This window comes from Anomaloglossus baeobatrachus, chromosome 2, assembly GCF_048569485.1.
Source record: "Anomaloglossus baeobatrachus isolate aAnoBae1 chromosome 2, aAnoBae1.hap1, whole genome shotgun sequence".
Taxonomy (NCBI): domain Eukaryota; kingdom Metazoa; phylum Chordata; class Amphibia; order Anura; family Aromobatidae; genus Anomaloglossus; species Anomaloglossus baeobatrachus.
The window spans coordinates 462,376,348-462,390,565 of NC_134354.1; the positions used below are offsets into that span (position 1 = coordinate 462,376,348).

The 14,218-nt window shown below is 45.1% G+C and overlaps 1 protein-coding gene across 1 annotated transcript in view; it reads right to left on the reverse strand.

Moving 5' to 3' along the window:
• Nucleotides 1-4,898: 4,898 nt before the first annotated feature.
• Nucleotides 4,899-14,218, reverse strand: part of NIPSNAP2 (nipsnap homolog 2) — an 82,382-nt gene continuing 73,062 nt past the window's right edge. Inside the window, exons 9-10 of the mRNA XM_075336330.1 lie at nucleotides 9,001-9,084; nucleotides 4,899-7,542 (exon numbers count right to left, since the gene is read on the reverse strand). Coding sequence (XP_075192445.1) covers nucleotides 7,478-7,542; nucleotides 9,001-9,084 — 149 coding nt within the window. The 3' untranslated portion in view covers nucleotides 4,899-7,477. The remainder of the gene's footprint in view (nucleotides 7,543-9,000; nucleotides 9,085-14,218) is intronic.

Sequence of the window (14,218 nt, forward strand, 5' to 3'; positions counted from 1 at the left end):
GGGCGCAGGTTTGGGAGGAGAATATAGTCTTTATTATTTACCTGGGGCAAACGGTGAATCAGAAGGGGTTGTCTTACTAATGGACCTCCCTTTTAGTGTAATTGTACTTTTAAGTATTTTTTCAGAATTAGCTGTCCTGTATATGTACATGAGGAATAACACTTTCTGGCTATTTTATGACCCGCATCCTGCATTTTCAGTTTTCCCCTCTGCAGGCTCTAAGACCCCTTTCACTCTGCATTCTTCCCCAATTTCAGAGGTCCTGTTGGGGTTTACATCCAAAACGCTCACAAACTGGGATTTAAATGTATGTACAAATGGGGCCATTGACTATAATGGTGCAGATTGAGTCACGTGCTCTATTGTGTATAATTTTCCCAAATAGGGGCGGACAACAGAAGAAGTGGATCATGAATGGAGAAAGAATCAAATCTCTCCAATAACACATTAAACACTTTCGCTTGTGTAAGGCTAGATTAACACTTAAGGCTGCAGTTCCGATTTTCCTTATAGGAACAGAACTTCACAAAGCAGATTCATCCCAAGGAAAAAGTAAACACCGTCAAACAGATCGCTAACAATGATGAGGTCCTTTAATGTGTCTGTCACTTTAATGGAAAAAACAAAACTGCAGTACACAATAAAGGACGCTCTGACACAAGTATGAACCTGAAAAAAGTGAAAACAGGGAGCGCATGTGAAGAGTCTCAGGACAGGAGTAACGGTGAGACCGGTAATTAAAACTGCTCACCTGGAGTGGTTGTGCAGCCCTCGCACAACCACGGTAATAGATGGGAGTGTAATGTTCCGCTGTCAGGAGGATTATCCGTAAGATCCTTCCAGGGAGACGAATTCCTGTATGCCTGATCCAGCCGCGGGTTAGTGGAGGGAATAGGTGTCCAAAAGGTCCTGGTTTTGATGAAGCCTCCGTTTAAGCAGCTCTTGCCATGAACCCCCGAAGGGGGAAATAGGTATCAATAAAAGTGAATCATGGTCTAATAGAGCGCTATGGAGGCCACAAAATCGTTTAGTAAGTTTTATTTGTTTTATCAAAGCCACAACACGTTTCGATATACACAATATCTTTGTCAAGTGGATCCACCTGACGAAGATAGTGTATATCGAAACGCGTTGTGGCTTTGATAAAACAAATAAAACTTACTAAACGATTTTGTGGCCTCCATAGCGCTCTATTAGACCATGATTCACTTTTATTGACAAGTATGAACCTAGCCTAATCTGAGCTACTTAGTATTCCATTTAAGAACTCGTACTAGAAGTCTGATATTTGCCGCTCCTTTTATTCTGACTGGAAATATATGAATGAATTCACATCACCCTTGTCTATAGGGTGTGTGGGGGGTGTGTGTGTGTGGGTTTATATATAACAGATAGCACTGATTGGACAGCATCAGACAGTTTGGAGACATCATTCATTGATATGGGAAATGGTAACACTTAGAAAGAATAACAGGAGCATCAGCGTGCACTAGTCTCACAAAAAGGAACTCCAGAATTGTTACTTTATGTTCACTAAAAAAACTGTGATTGGAGTTCACAGGTCCAATTTGAAAGGGTTATCCTAAATGGTATAAAGGAACCATAACGGCAAAAAATACCCATCGAACATTTCACCTTATTGTCTCCAATATCCGTCAAAGGGCTCCTTGCTTTTGATGTCCCTTTTTCTGGTGGGGAAAATCAAGTGCCTGCTACAGCCAATTATTAACCACTGATTGAGCGCAGAGGTATTATTCTGACAGTTTTGGCTTGGACAGAATGTTCCTGCTGCTATAGTCATATCAGAAATATGCATACTGCAGCCAGGTTGTATGTTAAAGGGGTTCTTCGAGAATTAGATAAAATGGCGTCCCTGATATTCACACTGCGGTCTGTACTAGTTACGTGTCAGTATGGGCTGCAGACTGAAAATATATAGCTCCAAGACCTATGTTTCAACTGACCAGCTGTATCACATACCTCAGTCAGCTGACAGCTGGGATGTGTGAAGAAATATTTTAACCCATGTTGGGCTTGATGAGATCTCAAGCTGCATCCCCCTGCTCCATCAGTCTGACAGCTTTATAGCACAGCACAAACACTGACAGCTCCCAACTTGACTGACGTTATGTGACACGCAGACTATCACGTGCAGGGATTAGATGCATGGAGTGTATCGGGTTGGGATTAGATGCACGGAGTATATCGCACTGGGATTAGATGATTGGAATGTATAACACTGCTGGGTAAGATGCAGAGTATATCGCATGTTAAAATTAGATAGGCGTGTCTGCATTACATGATGGGATTAGATATGCATCTGTGCATCACAAACTGGGATTAGATACAAGCAGTGTATCACATGTTGAGATTAGAAACGAGTCTGCGGACTATCACCCATGATGGTATTAGATACACAGCTCTGGACTGTATCACATGATGGGGACTATATACACAGCTCTGCGGCTATTAACACATGATGGACATTAGATACATCACTGTGGGCTGTATCACAAGCTGGGATTAGATACAAGCAGTGTATCACATGTTAAGATTAGAAACGAGTCTGCGGACTATCACCCATGATGGTATTAGATACACAGCTCTGGACTGTATCACATGATGGGGACTATATACACAGTTCTACGGGCTATTCACACATGATGGATATTAGATACATCACTGTGGGCTGTATCACACAAGATTGGGATTAGATACAGGGCTCTGCTATGTCAGGTTAAGGCCTCCTTCAGATGTCTGTAATTCAAGAACATCTGAATGGGGCATACAGTGACATAGCAGTGCTGTCAGTGATCAGAGCACACCACCATGATAAGGACACAAACACATCAGCGGTATTCTGCCGCACTGCCGGATCCGGCATAAGGGCAATACAGTACAATACAGTTCACAGACAGTGCGCAAGCTCTGGTCACATGCTGTCACAAGCTCCGGTCACATGACCGCATGTGCACGGAGCTTGCCAGTGAACTTTAATGTACTGCACTGTCCTTGTGCCGGATCTGCGAATGCGGCAGGAAAACGCTGATGTGAAACCAGCGTTACTCTGCTATGCTCTAAACACTGCGGTAACAGCAACACTGTGCTGTTTTCACCACTGGAAGAAGTCTCCGCTATATGCAGCATTTCCACCGCTTAGAGCAGTGCTATGGCGGTGCATTCTCCAGCGGGGAGCGCAGCACGGTAGCCAGACAGTAGTACAATGTCAGGCTGCCGATCAGTCTTCCAGCATCTCATGTCACCATTGAACAATCTGAGCAGTGACAGGAGGAAATTGTATCTCACAGCTCAGCTGTGACCTACACCAAAATTGTGCCAGGATCCCTCCACAGCTATGACCTAGACAACCCTGATCACAGCTGGAGGCAGCCACAATGCAGGAGATGCGACCGGATACCGACCGCAAACTTCTATGCCCATGGTCTGATGTATTTGTGGTGGACAAGTATCTTCAATAAGATGGTGCCGGAGATAGCGCTGTGTGCAGGCGCTGACTCCAACACCATCTTAGTTAAGAGTTCCTGAAATACTTCTAGATGCTACTGCACATATGCCGGACATAAATGTAACAGCATCGAAGGGAAGAGAAAGGCCAGGCAAGCATGCGGAAAAAACGCAAAACCCGACCCACATAGTCCACCCAGATGCACACGCCACTTAAACAATCAGTGTATTTCTGGAACTTTGACTACACATTTTTCTGAAATCAAGCATTCAATCTCTCATCTAAAGGTGTGATTGCATTCAGCATCCTAGCTCCAGGATGGCTTTACTTTACATATGAAAATCCTGCTGGTTGGTTCACCTTAATGATATTATGCACTCAATAGTGCACACTTATTCACATTATACTTGGTCTGACACTTTTTTTTTGTTTATGGAAAAACATTTTGTTCATCTTTACCAAAATTATTAAAGCTTGTAAAAGCCAATTGTAAATTTGTCGTAGACACTAAAAATGGAGCATATTATGCCAAGGTGGGTGTACACTGAATGGTGGAGTCTCCCCCTGGTTGCCGATTGCAGTGAAAGAAAGCTATGAGGGATTTCAACTTGCCCGATTCTTTGGTTCCCAAGGCCACGTGCACACGATGCGTATTTGCTGAGTTATATGCACACGTTGAATATTTGGGGAGTTTTTTTTACCTCAGTACTTGTAAGGTCACGTGCACACGTTCAATATTTGGTGAGTTTTTACCTCAGTATTTGTAAGGCCACATGCACACGTTGAATATTGGTGAGTTTTTACCTCAGTATTTGTAAGGCCACATGCACACGTTGAATATTGGTGAGTTTTTACCTCAGTATTTGTAAGGCCACATGCACACGTTGAATATTGGTGAGTTTTTACCTCAGTATTTGTAATGCCACATGCACACGTTGAATATTGGTGAGTTTTTACCTCAGTATTTGTAATGCCACATGCACACGTTGAATATTGGTGAGTTTTTACCTCAGTATTTGTAAGGCCACATGCACACGTTGAATATTGGTGAGTTTTTACCTCAGTATTTGTAAGGCCACATGCACAGGGTATTTGGTAAGTTTTTTACCTCAGTATTTGTAGCCAAAACCAGTAGTGGAACAATTAGAGGAAAAGTATAATAGAAACACGGGCACAACTCCTGTATTTATCACTCACTCCCGGTTCTGGCTTACAAATATGGAGGTAAAAAAACCTCACCCAATACTGAGTATGCACTTGGCTTAAAAGTGATAAGATGCTTCCATTGGTGTTTAATCAGTCAGATATTCCCCTCTCCCCAATGAGAACACATGTATGCTTGGATTATGTATAGGACTGTTGTGTGAGCGAGCATTCGATAGACTGCCATCTTTCAGTGTATAGACCGCTCTGGATCCAAAACACAAAAATGTCAAATAAAATGATTTATTACCACTGCTTAGCAGAAAACCAGTAACAGATTTATTCACATGATGACCTATATTGTAACAATTTACAGACATTTTATAGAGAATTTCTTGCTCTTTCCATACTGGAGAGGAATCTTGTTTTATGTTTATGTTTTATTTCCACATGATGATAGTATCTAGTGGAATCCTATATTTTCCAAGAGTAATCACCAATATCTGCTTGGGAAACCAATATGTAGTTTAGAAATGAGGGCGATTTGACCGATATTCCTGGCGGCCATATTTATGGAATTCATCGGATGTGTTGTATTATTTCTGTAGCACACACAAAACTGAAAAAACAGCATTCATTGGGAAGAATACAAGACAATCCCCATAAACACAAGCATGACCTGTATACAAATTAAATAATAAAGATTAATTGTAATTTTTCAACAGCACACAAAATAAATTGTTTTTGTTGGTAACAGATGCGCTAGTTATACCAATGTAACAGGGTGTCCATAATAAGGGTTACTTAACCGTCTGGCTGTATTCTGTATGAGAAGAGGCGAAACTTGTGGAGCACCGGTACAGAAAAAGTGGTCAAAAATTATGAAGTGGAAAGTTGCAGGAGGCACCTGTGTTCTTCTTGCTGGGGCTGTCACAATGGGTTAATGGGCCTACATTCCCAGAATACAGGCTACTGCAAACAGCATTGTATTCCTCAAGGTAGAGAAGCCTCGGCTTACAAAGTTGTAGAGGGAAAACTGACAGAAGCAGAATAAATGGGAGGCTTCACATATTATTCCACAAGGGCACTACTTCTAAGGCTATGTGCGCATGTTGCATAGTGTCCATGCTGAAAATGCTGCAGCGATTTGGCAGTGCATGTGCGCTTGAAATCGCTGCAGAAACACTGCATAATGGATGCCGTGTGTCTGCAGAATAGATGCAGATTTCATGTGCTCTGGATGCTGCCTCTCCCATGCGGGAGCAGCATCCAAAGCGCACAAAATAAGTGACGTTACTTTGAGCGCAGCGATTTGGATCAGCATGCAAATTGCTGCGCTCTGAAATGCAATGTGCGGTTGGATTATGCACAATCTTCATAGACTGTGCTGGTGACGCAGGCGTTTACATTGCAGTGCAATATGCAGCGTAAATGCATGAAATTACGCAATGTGCGCACATAGCCCTACTCAAGGCTCAGCAGAATGTTTATTCCCCAATTCTTCCTAATTATGTACGTAATGTGGTTTAGGTGTAATAAAATACTTCCTGATCACCATCTTCCCCGATTTCCAGCACCGATCCGGTTCTCCGAATAGCCAGCTGTCACACAGGGGTTGATGTGTGGACTGGAAGTCGCTTCCCCTATGGATGTCTATGGAGCGGTGGTCTGACACTTGCAAAACCGCTACCGCTCCACACAGCAGACGTTGTGTGAGCCGGCAAAGTGGTGGTGCTGTAAATTGGGGAAAAATGACGACTTTATCAATTATAATGACTCTAAACTGGAAGTTCACTTCGGACTGATATGTTTTCTGCATGATGTTTAATGGGAAACAACGTAAAGAGAATTTTCACCTTTGAATAAGATGGTGTCTTATTTTTATGTATGGTTTGAATTCTGTGCTGAATACAGTTATACCCTCATAGTGGATGGATCTATAGTACAATATAAAGGCTGTTATCGATGATCCAGTCTGATGGGTAGTCCGATGGCAGAGCGGCTGTGGTCAGTGATTGGCTGCAGCTTGGATGTTAAGACATCATCGCTGCATACAATCAGCATTGGACCTGAGGAGGGCAAGTATCATTGTGTTTTTTATTTTTAATATACATTCCCAGCCAGCACCATTAAGCTGACCATGCACACTAGATTAATGCCTGCCAAATATTGTCTGACCATCTAATGTGGTCTACACCAACATCTGATGTCAGGTGAAAAAAAAATAATTGGCCAGTTAAGAGTTCAACATGACTGATTATCTTTTTTTCACTCAGAGATGAGCCAGTACCAGAGGTTTCTGACATCGGCTTACGTCCGTAGGGTCGAGCGTGCCTGTAGATGGCTGGGATTAGGAGGGATAGCTGTCAACCACACAAGCGTTCAGCAAACAGCTATGTAACGTGTATAGGAGAATTCAGAATAGCTACGAGCTAACTTTAATGGATGCAAAGCCAAAAATGAAGCACCATATTATAGTGCTAGTAACATGGCATAAGGTAGTAGGCCAATGTTGACCTAGCACATAAAGAGGGCCTCAGATACACACTATGGGCGCACCTATGTGGTCAACCATTACGCTGTTGTGGGATCAAGCTCTGTAGCCCTTTGTACTGCACACATAGGGACAGTACCCAAGGGCCACTAGTTGCCCACCGCTGTATGAAGTGCGTATAAGGTCATTATCACAGGAGTGGTCGTATTCCTAATTGATATTCTTAGGGGGATAGAACGATCAGTGTATTGCCAGAGTAACCATGTGAAGGGCTAAGTTCTACATAAACGTGAGTCATTTGTCTTAGGAGCCTGAATGTGATCAAGCAATGGATAGAAAGACCGTTTCAGATGAGAGACGAGACACCATAGGCATTACTGGAGAGGAGAACTCTTCAAGGGGATCATAATTCTGGATTCCATTTCCTGTATAAGAGGGACTGAAACAAGAAAGATGGTGTTACACTTTATTGTGTCACTAAGTTTGATAAAAAATACACTCTCAGGTTGTACCCAAACATTGTGACAAATAGAAATATAATCTAACGAGACTGAAAATATCCCAGTGATCTGGTAACTGTCACACCTTCGAGACGGTTCACAGATTCAGGCATCGGATATGTGATATTCTGCATCACAATCTTTGGTGCTGTGTGTTTGTTGTAAACTAAAAAGTCCATTCACACAAAATCCGTATATAATTACGGTCTTTATGTCCTCATCTCCACACAAAGTTAAAACTACTTCTTTTTGCTATGTCCTGGAACTGTCCTGTCACTATAGGTGCTGGAACTTCCTTTCACAGTCCCAGTTTGCCATTGTCCAATAGACTATCCTTCCTAAATGGCCTGCATGAAGTCTGATATACAGAAGAGTTAGGCTATGTGCCCACGCTGCGGAAAATTTGCCGCAATTTTTTTGCGGAAATTCCGCGGATTCTTTAAAAATCCGCAGTACAGCAAGTCCCCAGCCATTTCTATGGCATTTGGGTACTGCTGTGCCCATGCTGCGTTTTTTTCCGCAGCGGAAATAATGCGGCATTTCCCTGCAGAAAAATCTGCAGCATGTCAATTATTCCTGCGGATTTCTCTGCAGGGTCCTATACTTACCTACCTTGATAGAAGACACCAAAGTCACTTTCTCCGTCCGGTGCACAGGAGCGCGGTGGAGCCAGGTAGAGGAAAAAAGAGGTGGGCGGGCCTGCACGAGCTCCGGTCATGTGACAGCCAGAGCTAGTTCAGGCCCGCCCACCTTCTCCTGCAGTGTAGACACGGCCAGAGACGGAGAGTGACGTGCTGCGTGACGGAGGTTAAGTATGAACTCCTCGATCACTGCAGCACTTGTTCTGCATTGAGGATGCAGTGCTGAAGCCATGATACTATATCCTCAATGCAGAATGACCGCAGCATATCCGCAGGACATTCCGCTGTGCATCCGCAGCATGGAAACAGACAAAAGTTGTGCTGCGGATCTCTGGGAGCTCCTGCAGAATGTTCTGCTGATATAACCGCAGGACACTGTCCCCTTGGGCACATAGCCTTAAAGCCAAGAGGGAAGTAAAAAAAAAAAGAAAAAAAGTACAGCGACCAATGAATAATATCTTAGCTGAGTGGAGCTCCCTCATAGATTTCCAAATTCGGTACGAGCAGTCTAGCAGCAATCCAGCCATAAAATGGTCTAGATCCACAAAAAGAAATACAGACCTTTCTCTACACCCTCCACCCAAAAATAAAATTTTATACAGTCCTGATGAAGTACTACACGATGCAAAAATGCTGATGCCTTGCTGTAACTCCTGCCCTGCATGGTTTTGTATAAATAAAATAATGGAAGCTTGGTAAGTGCCATGCCTCCTTCTTGATAGAGAGATATATTACTGACATCTCGTGGTCCGTTACCTGTATAGTAGACACATTCATCCCAGCCATCTTTCTGCCAGGCTGAATTCCTGATGTCATCCCGGGTCTGGAGATCAGTGTAAGCTGGAATGAGATTAACAATGCCATACTGTAGTACCCAATTATGCATTAATAACTGTATAACTAGGCTCTACTCCCAGGAATACATGTGATTTCATGGATTCTGACAGAATATACGTCATTCATTCATATAACAGCCATCTAATGGAACTGAACCCCACTGATTATGAAAATAAAGAGGTTTGTATAGGGGACTGCTTTCTATTATGTCCAGAGATAAGTGATGCTCTAAAGGCCACGTCACACTAAGCAACATCGCTAGCAACATAGCTGCTAAGGAACAACTTTTGTGATGTTGCTAGCGATGTTGCTGTGTGTGACATCCAGCCACAACCTGGCTCCTGCTGTGAGGTCGTTGGTTGTTGTTGAATGTCCTGGGCCATTTTTTAGTTGTTGCTCTCCCGCTGTGAAGCACAGATCGCTGTGTGTGACAGCAACAACTAAATGTGCAGGCAGCAGGAGCCGGCTTCTGCGGACGCTGGTAACCACAGTAAACATCGGGTAACCAAGAAGCCCTTACCTTGGTTGCCCGATGTTTACCTTCGTTACCAGCGTCCGCCGCTCTCAGCTGTCAGTGCCGGCTCCTGCTCTGTGCACATGTAGCTGGAGTACACATCGGGCAATTAACCCGATGTATACTGTGGCTAGATGTGTACTGTGGCTAGGAGTGCAGAGAACAGGAGCCGGCACCGACAGCTGAGAGCGGCGGACGCTGGTAACGAAGGTAAACATCGGGTAACCAAGGTAAAGGCTTCTTGGTTACCCGATATTTACTGTGGTTACCAGCGTCTACAGAAGCCGGCTCCTGCTGCCTGCACACGTAGCAGAGTACACATCGGGTAATTACCCCGATGTGTACTGTGGCTAGGTGTGCAGGGAGCCAGCGCTAAGCAGTGTGCGCTGGTAACCAAGGTAAATATCGGGTTGGTTACCCGATATTTACCTTAGTTACCAAGCGCAGCATCGCTTCCACGCGGTGCTGGGGGCTGGTCACTGGTGAGATCTGCCTGTGTGACAGCTGCCCAGCAACCCGTGTAGCGACGCTCCAGCGATCCCTGCCAGGTCAGGTTGCTGGTGGGATCGCTGGAGCGTCGCTTAGTGTGACATCTCACCAGCGACCTCCTAGCAACTTACCAGCGATCCCTATCAGGTTGTATCGTTGTTGGGATCGCTGGTAAGTTGTTTAGTGTGACTGGGCCTTAAGCATTACCTCTAATTAAAATTGTTGACTTGTACTAAAGGGGATTAGAATTTTTACAAACACATGGGTGGGTGGCCATTTGTTCAGACGATCACCGTTCCAAGCTCAGAGACCACACACCAATGTTGTATTTGAACATGTCTAATTAACGTGTCATGTAATAAGGCAAGCCGATCATGCCATGGGAATTTCAATACCCAATCCTTCATTTTCCTCCCAACATCATCAATCTCCATACATATTGATTAGATGTATGGTAAGCCACATCTGAGTAAGCATATGTTCTTAATGGGGAGAGGGAAGTGAGTTGCTGCCAGACACTTCTGTCAGTAGTTTATCTTTGCAAGGAACAAAATGGTCAGATGTTAAAGGGAACCGGTCACATTGAAAAATGCTATTAACCCGCAGATATGGGGTTAATCTGCAGGTTAATAGCATTATGAACCTGCCCGGCACATGCACATTAAACCTCACTGCTGGGAGGAAATTAACTTTAATCCTCGCTGCGTTCAGTCTTGGAGGTGGTGCCAGTGCGAGTCTAGTTACAGCTTTGTGTATGGAGAGCGGCTGCTGTACCTACACCTCCCGAACCGACTGACAGCTAGATCTAATCTAGAGCGGCTGTCAGTCAGTGCGGGGGGCGAGGCTATGGCTTCCGCTCTCCATACAAAGAGTGGTGACTGAATTCACGCTGGTGCCACCTCTATGACTGAAATCGGAACGCTGCCGGGGAATTAACGTTTCTCTCCTCCTGGCAGCAGGGCTTAATGTGCAGGCACCAGGCAGGTTCAGAATGCTATTAACCTGTAGATTAATCCCATATCAGCAGGTTAATAGCAGTTTTCCACGTGACAGTTTCCCTTGAAAGTTCAATACTTTCTTCTGGCATCCGCCATGGGAGGGGGGGTGGGGGTTGGAGGGGGGGACAGGTGGTCTCCATACACATCAATGATCAGCATATTCAGACCATATTAAAGGAAGTCTGTTAGCACAAAATGACTCCAACCCACTTCTCATCTTTGACAGCTCTAGCTTTACTGGGGCCAGAGTAGATAGATAGGAAACATTTAGGTGGGAAAGTGCATTAAACTAGTCACCCAAGCCCAGGGTGCATCAAGTGCCTGTGCTTGCCTTCTACAGTAATTTATGCTGACAGATTCCCTTTTAAGGATTTGTTCCATGTTTTAGCGTTATCGCTCATCTACAGAATTTGTAATAACTTGCTGACCACTGTGGATCTCACTGCTGGGACCTCCAACCATCCTGAGATCAGAGCTCTATAGTGCCCATCTGAAAGGAGTCTCAGACCGCTCCATTACTTATATATGGGACTACTCAAGATGGCTCGGCTTTTTCCAGTGACTTAAAGGGGTTGGCCCACGAACAGTGTTGATTTTAATCAATAGATCTTGGAATAATAATAATTTCCACAATTGGATGTGTTTAAAAACAATGTTGCTGTGCTGAAATAATCTTATATGTGAGTCCATGCTATGTACTGTGTAATGGCCATGTCTGATCGTACAGGGACATGGTCTGAGCATACCGCATCTCCTGGGCGGGGGAGGAAGTAATAAAGTATACAGACATTACAGCATGAGATCGGAAATAATTCATCCTTTGAGGTAAAACATTTTTTAAAAAGAAGCACGGAAATGTTTTACCTCACAAAAAGAATCAGCTGTATTCCCATGCTGTATACTCTTTTGCGTCTTCCCTGCCTAGGAGATATGGTATGATCAGACCATGTCCCTGTATGGTCAGACACAGCCATACACAGTACACAACCGTTACACAGTACACAGCAGGGACACCTTTTTAAGATGATCTCAGCACAGGAACATTTTTTTCTTTAAACACATCTAATTGTGGAAATTATTATTATTCCAAGATCTACAGATTAAAATCAACTTTGAAATTAACTTTGTGGGAAAACCCCTTACACTGACAATTCAGATAGGGCTCCGTATGGTGGTGGAGGTCCCAGTGATCTGTAAGTTATCACCTATCCAAAAAAGAGAATTTTGTTTACTTACCGTAAATTCTTTTTCTTATAGTTCCGACATGGGAGACCCAAACCATGGGTGTATAGCTTCTGCCTCCGGAGGACACACAAAGTACTACACTAAAAGTGTAGCTCCTCCCTCCGAGCATATACACTCCCCGGATGACAAATCCAACCAGTTTAGTGCCAAAGCTGAAGGAGGACATCCACCCATAAGTAGAGATAGAGTAAAACCCGGAATAACCGGAACTTCTGTCTACAACAACAGCCGGTGAAAACACACGGAACAAGAAAGCTGCCAACAGGCAACAGGGAGGGTGCTGGGTCTCCCATGTCGGAACTATAAGAAAAAGAATTTACGGTAAGTAAACAAAATTCTCTTTTTCTTTATCGTTCCTTATGGGAGACCCAAACCATGGGACATCTCAAAGCAGTCCATGGGTGGGAAATAAACAGAAACTGAGAAGTAGGCGAAACCTAACTTCACAAATGGGCGACAGCCGTCCGAAGGATGCGTCTGCCCAAGCTCGCATCTGCCGAAGCATGAGCATGCACTTGGTAGTGCTTCGAAAGGGTGTGCAGACTAGACCAAGTGGCAGCCTGACAGACCTGCTGAGCCGTAGCCCAAGAGGCACCGACAGCTCTGGTCGAGTGCGCCTTAATCCCTGGCGGGGGAGGCATCTGAGAACATAGGTAGGCATCGGATATGGCCGACCTAATCCAATGAGCTAGGGTCGGTTTAGAAGCCGAGAGACCCTTGCGCTGACCTGTGGTCAGCACAAAAAGATAGGTGCACCGCCTAAAAAAAAACAGCGGTGCGTGACACATAGATCCGGAGCGTCCGCACCAAATCTAAAGCATGCAACGCTTTCTCAAAGCGATGCACAGGGGCCGAACAAAGGGAAGACAATGAAATGTCCTGGTTAAGGTGGAACGGAGACACCACCTTAGGGAGAAGGCCCGGAGTTGGATGGAGAACCACCTTGTCTTGGTGAAAAAAACCAAAAAGGGTGACTCCGAAGAGAGCACAGTCAAATAAGAGACTCTCCTAAGAGAAATTATGGCCACCAGAAAAACCACTTTCTGTGAAAGACTAAACAACGAAACCTCCCTAAGAGGCTCAAAGGGGGGTTTCTGTAAGGCCATGAGGACCAAGAAAGGTCTCAGGGATCCAGAGACCGCCGGTAAGGCGGAATGATGTAAGATGCGCCCTGCATGAAGGTGCGCACCTGGGCCAGTCGGGCGATACGCCGCTGACAGAGCCGAGACCTGTCCCTTGAGGGAATGAGGGACAGACCTAGCTGCAGGCCGGACTGTAGAAAGGACAGAATGGTCGTCAAGGAAAAAACGGCCAAGGAGCATGGCCGGAAGAACGACACCAGGACAGGAAAATTCTCCAAGTCCTGAGGTAAAACCTGGCCGAGGAAGACTTCCGAGCCTGAGTCATAGTGAAGATGACCTCGGAAGGAATGCCTGAAGCCGTAAGGATTCAGGGCTCAAGAGCCACGCCGTCAATCTGAGAGCCGCAGAATTGTTGTGGAAAACGGACCCTCTGAGAGAACGTCTGGCCGGTCCGGGAGATGCCACAGCACCTCTACGAACAGACGGAGCAGGTCTGAGAACCAAGCTCGCCTGGGCCTGGGGCGATGAGTACGACCCGACGGCCCTCCATTTTCATCTTGCGCAGGACTCTGGGCAAGAGAGCTAGAGGGGGAAACACGTAGGCCAGACGGAGCTGGGACCAGTCTGGAACCAGCGCGTCCGCTGCCAAGGCCTGAGGATCGTGGGAGCGAGCCACGTAAACCGGGACCTTGTTGTTGTGCCGGGATGCCATTAGATCCACTCCCGGAGTGCCCTGCCTGCTAAATTGACCGGAACACTGCCGGATGCAGGGCTCACTCGCCGCTGTCCACGGTTTGACGGCTGAGATA